The sequence below is a fragment of the Megascapheus bottae genome, chromosome 3, assembly GCF_031878675.1.
Source record: "Megascapheus bottae isolate mThoBot1 chromosome 3, mThoBot2.hap1, whole genome shotgun sequence".
Taxonomy (NCBI): Eukaryota; Metazoa; Chordata; class Mammalia; order Rodentia; family Geomyidae; genus Megascapheus; species Megascapheus bottae.
In genome coordinates this window covers 89,906,354-89,922,593 of record NC_143511.1, presented here as the reverse complement: position 1 = coordinate 89,922,593, position 16,240 = coordinate 89,906,354, and the positions used below count along the sequence as shown (strand labels likewise).

The following is a 16,240-nucleotide window of genomic DNA, read 5'->3' as shown; positions in this document are numbered from 1 at the left end:
TCGTGTTCCCCTACCCGGGCCTTGTAGGTGCCTTCTGTGACTCAGCAGGAGACCTTACAGAGTCCGTGTGGAAGAATCCCCGAGCCGCTTGTCACACCATAAGAGCTTTGTAACACATCTCGTTTCCCCTTTTTCCATGGCTCCCAGGAAGCCAGGTGTTATATGCCAGACTCATCTCTAGTTTGAAACATAGTTATTTCCTGTACTATTCCAGTTTTTTCTTGCTTTTCCTCTAACCAGTCTACACCTCTGGGTGTGCTGGAACCCTGCTCAGCATAGTATAAGAAGGCAAAGGAAGGAGGTGTGTGTGGCAGGCGTCTCCCTGGAGGTGCTGGGTCAGAAGCGCCTCCTTACATGGGGACCTCCCTCTCTGCACCTGCTCACCCTCCCCTGCCTCCTGCCCACCTCCAGCTCCTGCTTCAATGGTGGCACCTGTGTGGATGGCATCAACTCCTTCACCTGCCTGTGTCCTCCTGGCTTCACGGGCAGCTACTGTCAGCATGATGTCAATGAGTGCGACTCTCGGCCCTGCCTGCATGGGGGCACCTGCCAGGACAGTTATGGCACCTACAAGTGTGCCTGCCCCCAGGGCTACACGGGCCTCAACTGCCAGGTGAGCCTGTCCGGCGGGTGCAGGGCCCACTGCCAGGCCGCCCTGGGCTCAGGGCTGGCCTCTGGGAGTGTCCTGGCCAGGGACTCAGGGATGCCTGGGGAAGTCTTCCCAGTTCTGGGGTGGGCAGGCTCTCTGGGGAAAGGCCCATCTGGAGGTGGGCAGAGAGCATGTGGCCATGTATGTGTCATGGAAACCTCAGGGCTCCTGTGGCTTGGAAACATTCAGAAGAAGGACATTTTCAGGAAATGGCGAGGGGTGGGGGACTGGGTTTGCTAAGTGCCTAAGACAGGCAGGAGGGACCCGGCCAGCTGCCCGTGGGGTCCCATCTTTCCTGCCTGTCTCTGCCTCCCGTAGAATGGCCAGAGTTGGTGAGGTGCTGGTGGGGTGGGGAAGGCAGGAGGACCCCCCCCCGGCTCCTGGGTGGGAGCCAGAGAAGGAGCAGGGGAGGGAGGCCCGGTGAATTGGCTGGGGATGACGCTGACCACGGCCTGTCCTCAGAACCTGGTGCGCTGGTGTGACTCCTCGCCCTGCAAGAACGGTGGCCAATGCTGGCAGACCAATGCCCTGTACCGCTGCCAGTGCCACAGCGGCTGGACCGGCTTCTACTGCGACGTGCCCAGTGTGTCCTGCGAGGTGGCTGCGAGGGAGCGAGGTAAACGGCCGGGCCCCGGGGCCAGGGGCAGGGCCAGGCCCGCAGCGGCTCTGCCAGATGGAAACCCGGCCTCACCTCTCCGTCCCCATGCCCACAGGCATCGATGTTGCCCACTTGTGCCAGCATGGAGGGCTGTGCGTGGACGCAAACAACACGCACCACTGCCGCTGCCAGGCTGGCTACACAGGCAGCTACTGTGAAGAGGAGGTGGACGAGTGCTCGCCCAACCCCTGCCAGAACGGGGCCACCTGCACCGACTACCTGGGCGGCTACTCCTGCAGGGTGCGTGCCCTCCTGGGACGCGCGGGCATGGGGGGAGGGGCACCCCAACCCACAGCTCACATCCCCCTGGCTCCACGAAGGGAGGGTTGGGTAGTCCACAGACTTCCTGTAAGGGAAGAAAAAGCTGAGCAAGCAGGATGCAATGTCCCTTCCCTGGGCTGGCTTCTTGTCTCCAGCGGCCACAGGGCAGCGTAGCTGGGGTCTTCTGACAAGGCTGCCGGGTGACCCTGGCTGCATATCCTGGGTTGGGAGGTGGGCACAGCTGCTGTCCGCCTGAGCTGTTTCCTGCCCCTCCTCAGTGCGTGGCCGGCTACCACGGGGCAAACTGCTCAGAGGAGATCAACGAGTGCCTGTCCCACCCCTGCCAGAATGGGGGCACCTGTATCGACCTCACCAACACCTACAAGTGCTCCTGCCCTCGAGGCACACAGGGTGAGGAAGAGGTCCCCAGGGCGGGCTGGGGAAGCGGGCGGGTCAGGCCCTGAGCACAGGACCGGGAGGGGCGGGAGGGGCCCTGCTGGAAGCTCGTTGGGGCCATGAATGGCCTCCCTTTTCATGTCTGGAGTATCCCTGTGGCCCAGACCTGGGCCCGGGGCACACGGTCTGGGTGGGTGCGGGTGTGGCTGGTGCCAGCCTCCTAACGCTCGTCTCCCCGTAGGCGTGCACTGCGAGATCAACGTGGATGACTGCAACCCCTTGCTTGACCCCACTTCCCGGAGCCCAAAGTGCTTCAACAACGGCACCTGCGTGGACCAGGTGGGCGGCTATGCCTGCAGGTGCCCGCCAGGCTTTGTGGGTGAGCGATGCGAGGGGGATGTCAACGAGTGCCTGTCCAACCCCTGTGACGCACGGGGCACCCAGAACTGCGTGCAGCGTGTCAACGACTTCCACTGCGAGTGCCGAGCCGGCCACACCGGTGGGTGTGAGGCTGGGGGAGGCTGCCGGGGGGGATGCAGGCGGGGCAGGGGACTGGGCAGCGCCTTACTGCCCACTTTCTCCCAGGGCGCAGATGCGAGTCGGTCATCAATGGCTGCAAGGGCCAGCCGTGCAAGAACGGGGGCGCCTGTGCGGTGGCCGCCAACACTGCCCGCGGATTCATCTGCAGGTGTCCAGCGGTAGGTGTCCTGGGGCGGGTGGAGTAACCCGGAGTCCCCGGGGCCCCCTGAGGGCAGGGGCCTGCCTCGGGTGGGCTTTCCCGGGGTGCCTGGCAGCGCCACCCAGGAGGAACCGAGCGTTTGGGCCCCATGTCTCAATTTCAAATTTGCCCCCTGTTGTGCTGGTGGATCCCAGGGGCTCGTTCACCTGCTGCACAAGCTCTGGGCCACCTCTGCCCCTCCCTAAAAACAGAACAAAAAAGTCTTTGCCCCTTTTAGTTTTTGTTTAAATCATTTTAAGTCAGGTGATGTCCAGAGAGGTGTCGCTTGCAGACATGAGGTGAAGGGTGTTTTCTTTTTGGACAGTGTCACCCTTCCCCAGTTTTCCCCTCCCACCATCACCCACCAATTGTATGGTTCATTTTCCACATTTTTTTTTCTTTTTTGGGGGGTCATTTGCAGGGTTCTGAGCATTTTTGTTGTTGTTCAAGGCTGGCGCTCTGTCACTTTGAGCCCTGTTTCCACTGGTTCTGGATGATCCTTTAGAGGTGGGAGGCTTTCATGGTTTTCCTGCTTGGGCTGGCTTTAAGCCGCAGTCCTCAGGTCTCAGCTTTCTGAGTTGCTAGGATGGCAGGTGTGAGCCACTGGTGCCTGGCTCGTTTTCACAATACTCACTTTGGAACAGGTTTAGGCTGACACGTTGGGTGGCAGGTGTAGGAAGAGGTCCCTGGACCCCCATCGCTGCTGCCCCCTCCCAGGGCCTTCTCTCTTTCCCTCCTCCCCGCTGGGAGTTTTCTGTCTCGTGCACCTTGAAGGCCTGGAGGTCGTGGTGAGAGGCAGCACTGCCACGGTGTGGCTGGCTGGCGCTTGCTGCAGCCTCTGGGCTTGGCTGTAGGCGTGGAGACACGCGTGTGCGTCTGCCACCACTGGAGGCCCCCTGACCTCCCCATGTACAGAATGTGTTTCCAGAGGCCTTGCTGCCCGGCACAGGCCACCGAGGCCACTCCCCGTGTGGGGCCTGTGTCTGATCCTGCGCTGCCCTCCTCCCCGCAGGGCTTCGAGGGTGCCACGTGTGAGAACGACGCCCGTGCCTGCGGGAGCCTGAGATGCCTCAACGGCGGCACGTGCATCTCTGGACCTCGCAGCCCCACCTGCCTGTGCCTGGGCCCCTTCACGGGCCCCGAGTGCCAGTTCCCAGCCAGCAGCCCCTGCGTGGGTGGCAACCCCTGCTACAACCAGGGCAGCTGCGAGCCCACGGCCGAGAGCCCCTTCTACCGCTGCCTGTGCCCCGCCAAGTTCAACGGGCTCCTGTGCCACATCCTGGACTACAGCTTCTCAGGCGGCGTCGGGCGGGACATCCCGCCCCCGCAGGTGGAGGAGGCATGTGCCCTGCCCCGCTGCCAGGAGGAGGCTGGCAACAAGGTCTGCAACCTGCAGTGCAACAACCACGCGTGCGGCTGGGACGGCGGTGACTGCTCCCTGAACTTCAACGACCCCTGGAAGAACTGCACGCAGGCCCTGCAGTGCTGGAAGTACTTCAGCAACGGACGCTGCGACCCCCAGTGCAACACGGCCGGCTGCCTCTTTGATGGCTTCGACTGCCAGCACACGGAGGGCCAGTGCAAGTAAGGCCCGGGGTGGAGGCCTCTTGAGGGCCCGGGGGCCGTGTCTGGGTGGGGAGCGAGCTGGGCCCGGGGGCGGGGGTGTGCTGCCCCGGGCAGCAGCTCAAGCGCATCCGGTGCCCCGCAGCCCCCTGTACGACCAGTACTGCAAGGACCACTTCAGCGACGGGCACTGCGACCAGGGCTGCAACAGCGCGGAGTGCGAGTGGGACGGGCTGGACTGCGCGGAGCACGTGCCCCAGCGGCTGGCGGCGGGCACGCTGGTGCTGGTGGTGTTGCTGCCCCCCGAGCAGCTGCGCAACAACTCCTTCCACTTCCTGCGGGAGCTCAGCCGCGTGCTGCACACCAACGTGGTCTTCAAGCGCGACGCCCGGGGCCAGCAGATGATCTTCCCCTACTACGGCCACGAGGAGGAGCTGCGCAGGCACCCCCTCCCACGGGCTGCCCCGTGGGCCCCGCCCGGCAGCCTGCCGCTCCCCAGCGCCAGTGCCAGCGGCGGGCGCCAGCGCCGAGAGCTGGACCCCATGGACATCCGAGGGTGAGTGGGCCCGGCCTCCCCGGAGCTCCAGCCAGCCCTGCCCTACCCCACCCTGCATTTGAGGTTCCCAATAGGCCCCCCCCCCCAGTCCTCTCTGAGCCAGGGTTGGAGGCAGCTCGGTGTCCTGACTCCCAAGGACCCGGTTGTGGTTTTGCTGGCCACAAAGGGCGGAAGCATGCTGTCCTGCGGGGGCCACGTTCAAATTCTGTGCACGGGCCGGGTGCTGGTGCCTCGCCTGTAACCCTAGCTGCTCAGGGGGCCGAGATCCGAGGATCACAGTTCTAAGACCACCTGAAACCCGTGAGACCCTTATCTCCAATTAACCACCTAAAACCTAGGGCTGGAAATGTGTTTCAGATGTCAAGTCACAAGTTCAAACCAACTCCAGTACTGGCACAAAAAAGCAAAATCCTATGCAGGGAAGCCAGGCCCCAAGAGTGGGCAGCTCTGGCTGCCCTGGGGCTCTGCCACCTGTGCCCTCTCCCCTTGGAGGTGTGGGGAGGGGGCTGTGCTCTGCCTCCTGGCACTTCTGGGGCCAGCCATATTCTCAGGAAGCCAGCAGGGCCGCAGGGCAGGGGCTGAGAGAGCACGCTGGGGGAGTCTGCCGTGTTGGGCGTGGGGAGGGCGTAGCTGGGTGGCTTAGGATAATAGACCCAGCACCCGGGTGGGCGCTGGGCGGGGAGCGTCTGGTCCGAGCCCCCACGTCTGTCCCAGATCCATCGTCTACCTGGAGATCGACAACCGGCAGTGCGTGCAGTCATCCTCACAGTGCTTCCAGAGCACCACCGACGTGGCCGCCTTCCTTGGGGCGCTGGCCTCCCTCGGCAGCCTCAACATCCCCTACAAGATCGAGGCCGTGCAGAGTGAGTGGCGGCAGCCGGCTGTGCGGAGGAAGGGGTTCAGCTGGCTGGAATCTCCCACCCCCACCCCAAGACTGCCAAGGGTGCCTGCTGCCACCCCAGGTGTAGGCCTTGCCCTCCAGAGTTCAGGAAGTGCTTCTGGAATTTTCTAGATGGCTGCCCTCCCTGCCAACCAGTGGCAGCTGTTGGTGGAGCTACCCTAGGGAAGATCACACCCACCAGAAAGTGGGAGACGCTTTTCTCTCCTTAGCCCTTCCCCCAGATTTTTTTTTATGGGGTATTATTTCAAAATCATGGCAGCTTTTTTCGGAAGAGAGAGAGAGGGAGAGGGAGAGAAAGAGAGAGAGAGAGAGAGGAATTGATCGGTGTCATGTGAAGTGTTGAAGTTTGTATCTTGAAAATCCCCTTAAATCCTTTGTCTTAACAGCTCGATGCTCGAGCAGCGATTCGAAGTTGGCTAATCCTTCCCCCCGAAAGGGGAGAAGTGAAAGCCGTCTCCAGACGGAGTCGGCTGGTGCAGGAGAGAATTTAGCGATAGTTTGCAATTCTGATTAATCGCGTAGAAAATGACCTTATTTTGGGGGGCGGGCTGGAGGAGAGTGGGTGAGGAGGCGCCGGCCGCACAGCCAGTCCACCACCCCCGGCTGCCGGCCCGCGGTAGAGCTGCGCCTGACTTGGGGCGCCGGCACGGCCCCTGTCCGCAGGTGAGACCGTGGAGCCCCCGCCGCCCTCGCAGCTGCACCTCATGTACGTGGCCGCCGCCGCCTTTGTGCTTCTGTTCTTCGTGGGCTGCGGGGTGTTGCTGTCGCGTAAGCGGCGGCGGCAGCATGGCCAGCTCTGGTTCCCCGAGGGATTCAAGGTGTCCGAGGCCAGCAAGAAGAAGCGGCGTGAGCCCTTGGGCGAGGACTCCGTGGGCCTCAAGTAAGCGACCTTCAGCCCCGGGGAGCAGGCCATCCACCCGGGCGGCCTGCCGGCCCCATCCCCACGCCGAGCCGGGGCCAAGGGCAGCAGACAGCCGCCTCAGCCATGGCTGCAGGGCATCTCCTGGGAAACCTCTGGCTCATTCTTGCCTCTGACCCACTCCCTCCCCCCAGGCCTCTGAAGCACGCCTCTGACGGCGCCCTGATGGATGACAACCAGAACGAGTGGGGGGATGAGGAGCTGGAGACCAAGAAGTTCCGGGTGAGTCCCGCAGGCCCTGGGGCGTCCCGGGTAGGCATTCCGGGCCGGTTTCCCCATGAAGGGGCTTGCCGCTCACCCCCTGCAAACTTAGTTTGAAGGGCCGGTGGTTCTTCGTGACCTGGATGACCAGACAGACCACCGGCAATGGACACAGCAGCACTTGGATGCCGCTGACCTGCGCACGTCCACCATGGCCCCCACGCCGCCCCAGGGCGAGGCGGAGGCCGACTGCATGGACGTCAACGTCCGAGGGCCAGGTAAGGCTGCTGGACGCCTCCCCAGAGGTCTGTGGGGGAGGAGGGCGGGACCCCCGAGTCCCCCCGCCTACAAGTGGGCTCCAGACTTGGGCTGACCCTCTGGGTGCCCTCTGCCTTGTAAGCCCACTCCCCTTTCCCTGAAATCTGCTTTGTGAAATGCTGATTCCTGCGTGCCCATCTCCTGTCTTTTTTGGGGGGAGGGAGCATTGATGCAGGGTCTCGGGAAGGTCAGGGAGAAAAGCTGGAGGAGTCACCGCCAGCCACTGGCACATGGGCAGCTGGACACTGGCACCATCCTCTAGAGGCTCGGGGTTGCATCAGCAGCCCTGGTGCGTAGCTGTGTCCAGAGCCACTGTGCACCAGCGGCGCGTCCACACGGCTGCCCCCTCGAGACCCATCCTCCTTCCCGGTTCCCAGAGCTGTGGATGGTGCTGACCTCCCAGACTGAACCCCTCTCTCTTCCCTCTCCCCAGACGGCTTCACTCCGCTCATGATCGCCTCCTGCAGTGGAGGGGGCTTGGAGACAGGCAACAGCGAGGAGGAGGAGGAGGATGCGCCCGTCATCTCAGACTTCATCTACCAGGGTGCCAGCCTGCACAACCAGACAGACCGCACTGGGGAGACTGCCCTGCACCTGGCCGCCCGCTATTCCCGGTCCGATGCTGCCAAGCGCCTGCTGGAGGCCAGTGCAGATGCCAACATCCAGGACAACATGGGGCGCACCCCGCTGCACGCGGCCGTGTCTGCGGACGCGCAGGGCGTCTTCCAGGTAGGCAGCTCTGCCCGCGTCGTCCTCGAGACCCCCCGTGTGGTTAGAGGCTGTGACCCTGCTAATACGACGGCCTTGGGTGCTTGGTCTCTAGTGGACTGTGGCAGGGACCACGGGTCTTCCCGCTTTGGACCTTTGCCAGGAGGGCATCCGGCCCCTCTGGTTGGCCTCTGAGGTCCAGCAGGAAATCTAAGGGGCCCACAGGGTTAGAGCCTCCGTGCCCCACACAACACAGGCTGCAGGCACAGCCTCCTGGGCCTCCCCAGGCCACAGAAGCAGTGCTGAAGCCTGAGCAGCCTCCCTCCCGTTCAGCCGTGGCTGCAGGCGTGGCAGAGGGCGTTAGAAGCCCGACTCCCACCTAGAGCTCTGGCCTTGCCGGGAGCCTGGGACCAGCCAGGGCGGATTTGGGGATCGGATGCTGGGTCTCCAGGGACCATTGCTAGCAGTGGCTCCTCCTGGACCATGGCCTCTGGTCCCCAGCCACCCTGGAGCAGGCTCCGATGGGGCACAAACCAGGTGTCGTCACAGAGTTGCACTTGTAGTTTAACTGGAGGGATGTGTCGTTATTCTGAAGAAGAAATTGAAAATCCACGTGATCCCAGGGGCAGGCGCTCTCTGTGCTTGGTCTCGGTCTCCCTGGATGGGTGCTGTGCTTGATGCACAGACAAGGATTTGTGGGAGGGGCAGGAGCCAGGCAGAAGGCTTTGGGTCCCTCAGCCCCTGTTTCTCATCCACTGGCAAAGTGGCCACTTTCTATTCTGAGTATGATAGAGTGACCGTTGTGAGTGGAGGTCTACGACCTGGACATAGCACTCACGGCTGGCAGCAACTGGATAGCCATTGTGGAGGTGGTCATAGCTTGCCAGGACCATCAGATGTGGCCATGCATGGTCAGATGTACCCATGCCGCCACAGGGAGAGGCGAGATGGGTGGCTGGGCCCCAGTTCAGGTCTGGCTGGAGGCACGGGGCTCGTGTTTGCAGCCGCTCGCCTGAGTCCTTCCTTTCCCGGCCTCCCAGATCCTGATCCGGAACCGAGCCACAGACCTGGATGCGCGCATGCATGACGGCACGACGCCGCTCATCCTGGCCGCCCGCCTGGCTGTGGAGGGGATGCTGGAGGACCTGATCAACTCGCACGCGGATGTCAATGCCGTGGACGACCTGGGTAGGCCGGAACCCAGGCCCGCTGCTGGGGGTGGAGCCACGCTCCAGTCTGCACTGGACTCACTGTCGTCTGCCTCCCTCCAGGCAAGTCGGCCCTGCACTGGGCGGCCGCCGTGAACAACGTGGAGGCTGCAGTGGTGCTGCTGAAGAACGGGGCCAACAAGGACATGCAGAACAACAAGGTGAGAAGGCGCGGGCGGGGCATGCCTCCCTGTGGGCAGGGCACCCTGGCCACTGCTGGCCTCCGGGCCTTCCCCAGAGGCAGGCAGGGCAGGGGCCTGTCCTCACCCTGCTCCAGTGACGGGAACCACACTGTCCTCTGCCGCCACGAGCCTGCCTCCTGTCTGTCAGTTGTTGTCCTGGGGTGGATGGGGAGGGGCGGCGGGCGGCCGCTCTTTCCTCACGCATTAACACTCTTCTCCTGAACGGCGTGGAGTTTCCTTTTGTCCTGCCCGGTGGCCTCATGTAGCCATGTATGGCACTGGGCAGGTCCGGAAAGGGTCCACCGGCGACCCCTCTCTGGACTGGAGAAAGGGAAGTCCACGCAGTGCAGGAGAAGAGGGTTAATGCGTGAGGAAAGAGCAGACTCCAGCCTCCAAGATGGAGCAAGAGAGCTCAGGGCGGGAAGTGAGAGATGCTATAGGGGGAGGGGTGTAGACACAGCGGAAGTGCATGTGACCTCAGAGGATGGGGAGACACCTCAGTGGGGACCTTCCACTGCCCCTGGGCATGCCAGTTGCCAGGGTTACAGGTGCTGGGCGGGGATTTCCAGGGTCCAGGGGGAGAGAGCCAAGGGAAGAAGTCATTGCTTCCAGTTGGACCTAACACCTTCCCCAAGTCCACCGTGCTGTATTTCTGTCTGCGTGGTTTGGGGAGGAGGGTTCAGTTTCACCGGTGTGTGACTCACAGAGTAGAGTCCCACAGACGCCCTGGGAGATTATCAGGGAATGTGTCCAACGCATTTTGTCTGGGGCCAAGACGCTGTCCTGCAGCGCTTTCTCTCAAGGCCGGCACGCAGCACTTGAGCCACAGGTGGTCTTCGGCGTGCTGGTGGTTCACAGGAGAGGGCTGGGGTTGTGATGCTCACACCCCGCTCTCCCGAGAAGTCAGGCACGAGCCTGGGCTCCAGGTTCCAACTGCGTCTCAAAAAGGACGGACTCGGGAGCCCCGCGTGCCGGGTGGCGTCCGCGCGGGCTCCTTCCAGCCGTGGGGGGCGGGTGTGACGCCGCCCCTCACCAGCCCCTCGCCTTGTCCCCAGGAGGAGACCCCGCTGTTCCTGGCCGCCCGGGAGGGCAGTTACGAGACTGCCAAGGTGCTGCTGGACCACTTTGCCAACCGGGACATCACGGACCACATGGACCGCCTGCCGCGGGACATCGCCCAGGAGCGCATGCACCACGACATCGTGCGGCTGCTGGACGAGTGCAGCCTCGTGCGCAGCCCCCCGCTGCACGGCCCCACGCTCTCCCCCACGCTCTGCTCGCCCAACGGCTACCTGGGCAACCTCAAGCCTGCCGCGCAGGGCAAGAAGGCCCGCAAGCCCAGCACCAAGGGCCTGGCCTGTGGTGGCCACGAGGCCAAGGACCTCAAGGCGCGGAGGAAGAAGTCTCAGGATGGCAAGGGCTGCCTGCTGGACAGCTCCAGCCTGCTGTCGCCCGTGGACTCTCTCGAGTCGCCCCACGGCTACTTGTCGGACGTGGCCTCACCGCCGCTGCTGCCCTCTCCGTTCCAGCAGTCCCCATCCATGCCTCTCAACCACCTGCCCGGCATGCCAGATGCCCACCTGGGGCTCGGCCACCTGAACGTGGCGGCCAAGCCAGAGATGGCAGCGCTGAGTGGGGCCGGCCGGCTGGCCTTTGAGCCGGGCCCCCCACGCCTCTCCCACCTTCCCGTGGCCTCCACCACGGGCGCCGTCCTGGGTGCCAGCGGTGCTGTGAATTTCACCGTGGGCACCACCACGGGCTTGAATGGCCAGTGTGAGTGGCTGAGCCGGCTGCAGAATGGCACGGTGCCCACCCAGTACAACCCGCTGCGGGGGGGCGTGGTGCCCGGCACGCTGGGCACGCAGGCCCCCGCTCCCCAGCATGGTGTGCTGGGTTCCCTGCACGGCGGCCTCACTGCCAACACGCTGTCCCAGATCATGGGCTATCAGGGCCTGCCCAGCACGAGGCTGGCCGCCCAGCCCCACCTGGTGCAGACCCAGCCGGTGCCACCGCCAAACCTGCCCCCGCCAAGCATCCCGCAGCCCCCAGCGCAGCCACACCTGGGCGTGAGCCCTGCCGGCGTGCACGCGGGCCGGAGCTTCCTGAGCGGGGAGCCAGGCCAGGTGGACGTGCAGCCACTGGGCCCCAGCAGCCTGCCGGTGCACACCGCCCCGCCTCAGGAGCCCCAGGCCCTGCCCACCTTGCTGCCCTCCTCCCTGGCGCCGCCCATGACCACTGCCCAGTTCCTCACCCCGCCCTCCCAGCACAGTTACTCCTCCTCCCCTGCGGACAACACCCCCAGCCACCAGCTGCAGGTGCCCGAGCACCCCTTCCTCACGCCCTCCCCCGAATCTCCAGACCAGTGGTCCAGCTCCTCCCCGCACTCCAACATCTCCGACTGGTCCGAGGGCATCTCCAGCCCGCCCACCAGCATGCAGTCTCAGATCACCCACATTCCAGAGGCGTTCAAGTAACCCTGCGGGACCCCAGCCTCCGTGCCCAAGCCCTGCGGGGCTGCGTTTCCAGCACTCCAGGAGGCCCCGGCGACCAAAGGAGCCTTTTTTAAAAAAGAAAAAAACAAACAAAAAAAAACTATGTTTTTATACAAAAGAGAACAAGGAGTTCCATTTTTTTTTAGTATTTATTTATGTACTTTTTATTTTACATGGAAACATTGCCTGTTTATTTATATGTACTGTTTTTCTATGGCACCAGGTAAAACCTTTTATCTGTTCCAGGAAAATAAACTAGTTCTCAGAGTCATGGTTTTTCTAGTTAGAGTGAAGAAGATCCTTCCATGTGTGTAAAAACATGAGCAAAGATTCATGATTTATGAATGCCATTTATTTATTGCTGCCTTCTTTTCAAAACCCAAAATAAAATGGTGATGGAGGAGGAAAGCTTGTGCGGGTGCAGACCAGAGCAGCCTCCGTCCTCCAGCACCTCCTGTCTTGGACCAGGGCTTGCTAGAGACCCAGCCTTCACATGGGGCTTGTGGATTCGTTTGTATCTGAAACAGGGACTGCGAGTGAAAAGCTGTGGTCTGTACTTGGTGTTTCTAAACAATGCTTTAAGGATTCGTGGCATGTAGCACGTTCTGTGGCACCAACCGTGAGTCCTTGTTTCAGGTTCAGTGTTGCTCAGTGGCCGTAGGCATTGAGACATCTTCCCTGCAGCCTCCTCCCGGCCCCACTGCCGGGTTCCTGACGTGGAAGCTTCTAGAAGGAGAGGTGTGGATGCCCATCTTCCTCGGGCCCTGTGGAGAAACCCTGCCGTCTGCTGGGAAAGGACACTGCCTGGGCGGCCCCTGTAGGGTCCAGCATCACAGTTTGAACGGCTTTTATTCAAATCCAGTCCAGGATGAGCTGGCAACCTGGCGGCCTGGTCCAGGCCCCGGGCCCTGGCAGCTGAAGGGCGCCTGTGTGAAGCTGACCTGGCAGAGAAACGTGTTGAGATTTTGGGGGAAGAAGGGCTGTGTCCTCTGGTCCTGTCGCTGTGCGCGGGGGCTGACGGGAGGGGGGGAGCCTGCCGGGCTGCCCTCCCGGCTCGGGGCTGCTGGCCCCGAGCATTAAGTATAAGCCTGTGGCAGAGGAAATGTCTGTAAATACATTTTTAAAGGTGGATTTTGTTTAAAAAATCTGAACGAACGAGTCTTTCCTGTGTCAGGCTGATGAGGTTTGTCAGAATGTGGCTCGGCTCAGTCTAACCCAGGCCTCGGGACCTGCAGCTGCCGATAGCTCCTAAGAGCACAGCCCAGGGTGGCCATCCAGGCCCCCTGGGGCGGGTGTCCACCTCCTCAGGGCAGCCCTGCCCAGCAGGGAGAAGTGTGGTGCCATCCCTGGTGGCCTGACCAGACACATCCTAAGATACTGATTCTTACTATGGTTATAAAGTAGAGAGTAGTCTACAGAAAAAAAAGGAAACAACAAAACGTTATCTACGTGTAAAACTGTAGGTAATGGAAATGATGTATTTTTTTCATCTTTTTTTGTTAACTAATTTGCAATAAAAAAATGATGCTGATGATCCAGATTTTGCTAAACCCACGGTGTCGCCTGGCTCACTCCTCGGGGATTGTCCTGCTCTGACACAGCAGGAGAGTGATGACGTGGTGGCCAGTCCGTGGCCTGGGGACCAAGCCATTTCCAAAGCCCCACAGGGGCCTGCAGCCCACCCTTACCAAGTGTGGGGGGGCTGCAGCCTGAGGAGGGAGCTTCTGTTGGCAGGAACCCCTCAGGAGGCTCCCATCTCTGCCAGCTCATCCGCCTTCTTCTGAGTCTCTGAGGGGTCATCTTGCCATCTCAGCCACAGCCCAGAGAGCCCGCAGCAGTCAGGGGGGGCAGGCCCGGGGGTCCTTCTCTCCCCTCCTGGGCCCTCATCTGGTCCTCTCCTTACCCTTTCTTGCCACACTGGCCTCAAATCACAGTGACAGAGGAGGCCTAGATTTGTTCACCTGAGGATGTGTCAGCCCAGGATTTTTCTGGCCCAGCTCCCGTCAGGTGTGGGGTACGTGGTCCGATTGCATCTTCAGAGACATGGACCTGAATTCCGCCCAAGGACTCTAGTACGTAAGACTTCATCCCGCAGTGGAAACGGTGTATGGAAAACGGCGGCTGAGACAGGCCTGCAGGTCGGGGCAGTCTGCAGTCACTGTCCACAGTGCTGTGAGGGCAGCAGCCAGGGCCGCCAGTCGTGACCCTTTGTCTCTGCCCTTGCTGTGATGGGCACTCGTGGGTGTCCCCTCGACCACCTGGCGTACACTGGAGCATGGCTGGACGTGAGGAACATTTGAATCCACAGAAGAGCAAAGCAGAAGGGTCTTTGCTCTTCTGTGAGCTTCATCCAATCAGGCAGAACAAAAGCCCAAGGAGGGAACGGTCCCGCCTGTGCTCCTGGCTGCAGAAACATCCGCTGGGCCTTTCTTTGATCTCCAGCCTGAGGACTTTTGAACCAGAACTTACTTTAGCCCATGGGGTCTCTCGGGTCACCCATGCCACAATGTCTGAGGTCTGAGCACGGGTGAGCCCGAGGTTTCCCTCTGTGCACACTCCACTGGCTTGGTTTCTACAGAATGTCAGGGGACACACATACAGTGGAATATTATCCAGCCATAAAAGTAAGTTTACTCTGATACGTGCTGCAATGGAGGGCTGCAGGCCGGTCCCCAGAGGACTCCTCTCCTAGGAGATAACCTCAGTAATCTCAGTGGGGGGGCCACAAGCAGATGGGTCATTCTAGGGAGGGTCCAGCCCTCGGCAAGAGGGGCAGCAGTACCTGCCTGGTTCTGTGGATACCTCTCAACTATGCCTGCTAAAAATGGGTAATTTTACCAACTTTGAATCACACCATCATATATTTTCGGAAGAGGGAAAGGACTCTTAGCAGGGTGTCAGATTCTGTCTCCATGCTGCAAGGACAGGCCTGGGCAGAGCCACTTTGGGTCTCAGTGTGTAGCCTAGGCTGGACTCAAACTCGGATCCTCCCGCCTCAGCCTCCCCAGTGCAGAGACGATTCCAGCATGACCTCTACCCTCTGGAGAACTTCTCTTCCCAGGAAGCCTTTGAGAGCCCCCTGGTATCTTGGAGGTGCCCAGGGAGGAGGGGGCTAGGCTGTGAGCTTTGTCATGTTTGAAACAGTCCTGTTCATCTCCCACCAAAACTACAACTAATAGTGGATGCAGGCACACAGGGATGTGCTCCAGCCTCTGGCCTGCACTCACCAGGGCCACCGGCAAGGTCCCCTGCCTGTGGGGACTGCCCACAGCCCCTGCCCCACCTGCCACCCAGACCTGCCTGAGCCCTGAGCACTGCTTGTGATGCCTGGGTCCCCAGCAGTGTCACAGGAAGGGACCTGAGATCAGGAGGCCCGCTCAGGCCAGCCTGAGCCCTTCAGCTTGTACTTACACGGGTCTACCATGACACAAACAGCTATCTGTTGTGCCAGGCTCCACCAAGGAACAGCCCTGCCTGGCACCACGTGGACACCCCTGAGGGACACAGCCCTGCTCTCACGCTGAGCTCAGACCAGACACCTGCATCCAGAGTACTTACACTGAAGTCCTCAAGCTCCAGGCCCCTTAGAATGGGACTGTGTTTGTAGACAGGGTTTGTGTGAACTTCCCTAGGAAGGCTGAAATGCTGTGCTCTTCAAACTGGGGTGACACCCACAGCTCAAAAAATGACTCAAAACATGTCTGGCCTGGATGAGAAAATGAGTTATAGCGGGGTTTACCGATGGAGCTGTGGACAGCTAGAGGGGACTATATTTACCTAGCTGGGCCTGGCCCATTCCTCCTGTACACCTGCTCCCTGGATTCTCCTAGACTCCTACACACACACACACACACACACACACACACACACACACACACACACACTTCCATGTGTATAACAGTGTCTAGACCATAGCGACACCTTGTGTCAGAACAGGAGTGACTACAATCAAATGGCCCTGACGAAGTCCCGCATTTTGGGAGCTCCATTACTCCATGTGGTGGGATCTTGCTGACACTGTCACCCCGGAAAGAGGGCTTGTGTGCTGCAGTTTGGCACAAAATGGTGCAGGAGGTGTACAGAGGTCACTATGACAGGATCTACTGAGAGCTGCCCTTATAAGGAGAGATCAGGACACAGGCTGGCACAGAGAGGGAGGGCCACAGGTAAAAGCACCCGTGGGTGGAATAAGAGCTCTTGGGAGGAGCTAGCCTTACTGCCTTGGTACTAGGAACCACTAGCTCCCAGGACTGCAGTATATATTCTGTTATCGCCCACTGTGTGCCCTGCTGTTACAGCAGCACCAAGATGACAAATGCCAAGTGCACCTCCAGAGACACGCCTGTGGCAGCCCAGCACGCTGGCCCGCTGGGGATTTCCCTCCCAAGGCTCTGGTAGCTTGCACTTTCAACACTCAAGGAATACAAGTCAACCCCAGGGCTGCCCCTTTCCCTGCCAGCCCATTACTTCCTGTATGGCTGGGCTAGAGTCCCGTCCCCTCCAAGGAGAA

At 61.1% G+C, this 16,240-nt stretch overlaps 1 protein-coding gene across 1 annotated transcript in view; it reads left to right on the top strand.

Moving 5' to 3' along the window:
• Positions 1-12,167, top strand: part of Notch1 (notch receptor 1) — a 40,359-nt gene extending 28,192 nt beyond the window's left edge. The window contains exons 19-34 of the mRNA XM_090330945.1: positions 412-613; positions 1,112-1,265; positions 1,363-1,547; positions 1,847-1,979; positions 2,206-2,463; positions 2,550-2,662; positions 3,695-4,266; positions 4,391-4,801; positions 5,516-5,664; positions 6,366-6,582; positions 6,756-6,843; positions 6,935-7,100; positions 7,574-7,869; positions 8,889-9,036; positions 9,120-9,217; positions 10,294-12,167. Of these exons, the coding sequence (XP_090187071.1) occupies positions 412-613; positions 1,112-1,265; positions 1,363-1,547; positions 1,847-1,979; positions 2,206-2,463; positions 2,550-2,662; positions 3,695-4,266; positions 4,391-4,801; positions 5,516-5,664; positions 6,366-6,582; positions 6,756-6,843; positions 6,935-7,100; positions 7,574-7,869; positions 8,889-9,036; positions 9,120-9,217; positions 10,294-11,712 (4,609 nt within the window). The 3' untranslated portion in view covers positions 11,713-12,167. The remainder of the gene's footprint in view (positions 1-411; positions 614-1,111; positions 1,266-1,362; positions 1,548-1,846; positions 1,980-2,205; positions 2,464-2,549; positions 2,663-3,694; positions 4,267-4,390; positions 4,802-5,515; positions 5,665-6,365; positions 6,583-6,755; positions 6,844-6,934; positions 7,101-7,573; positions 7,870-8,888; positions 9,037-9,119; positions 9,218-10,293) is intronic.
• Positions 12,168-16,240: the final 4,073 nt, after the last annotated feature.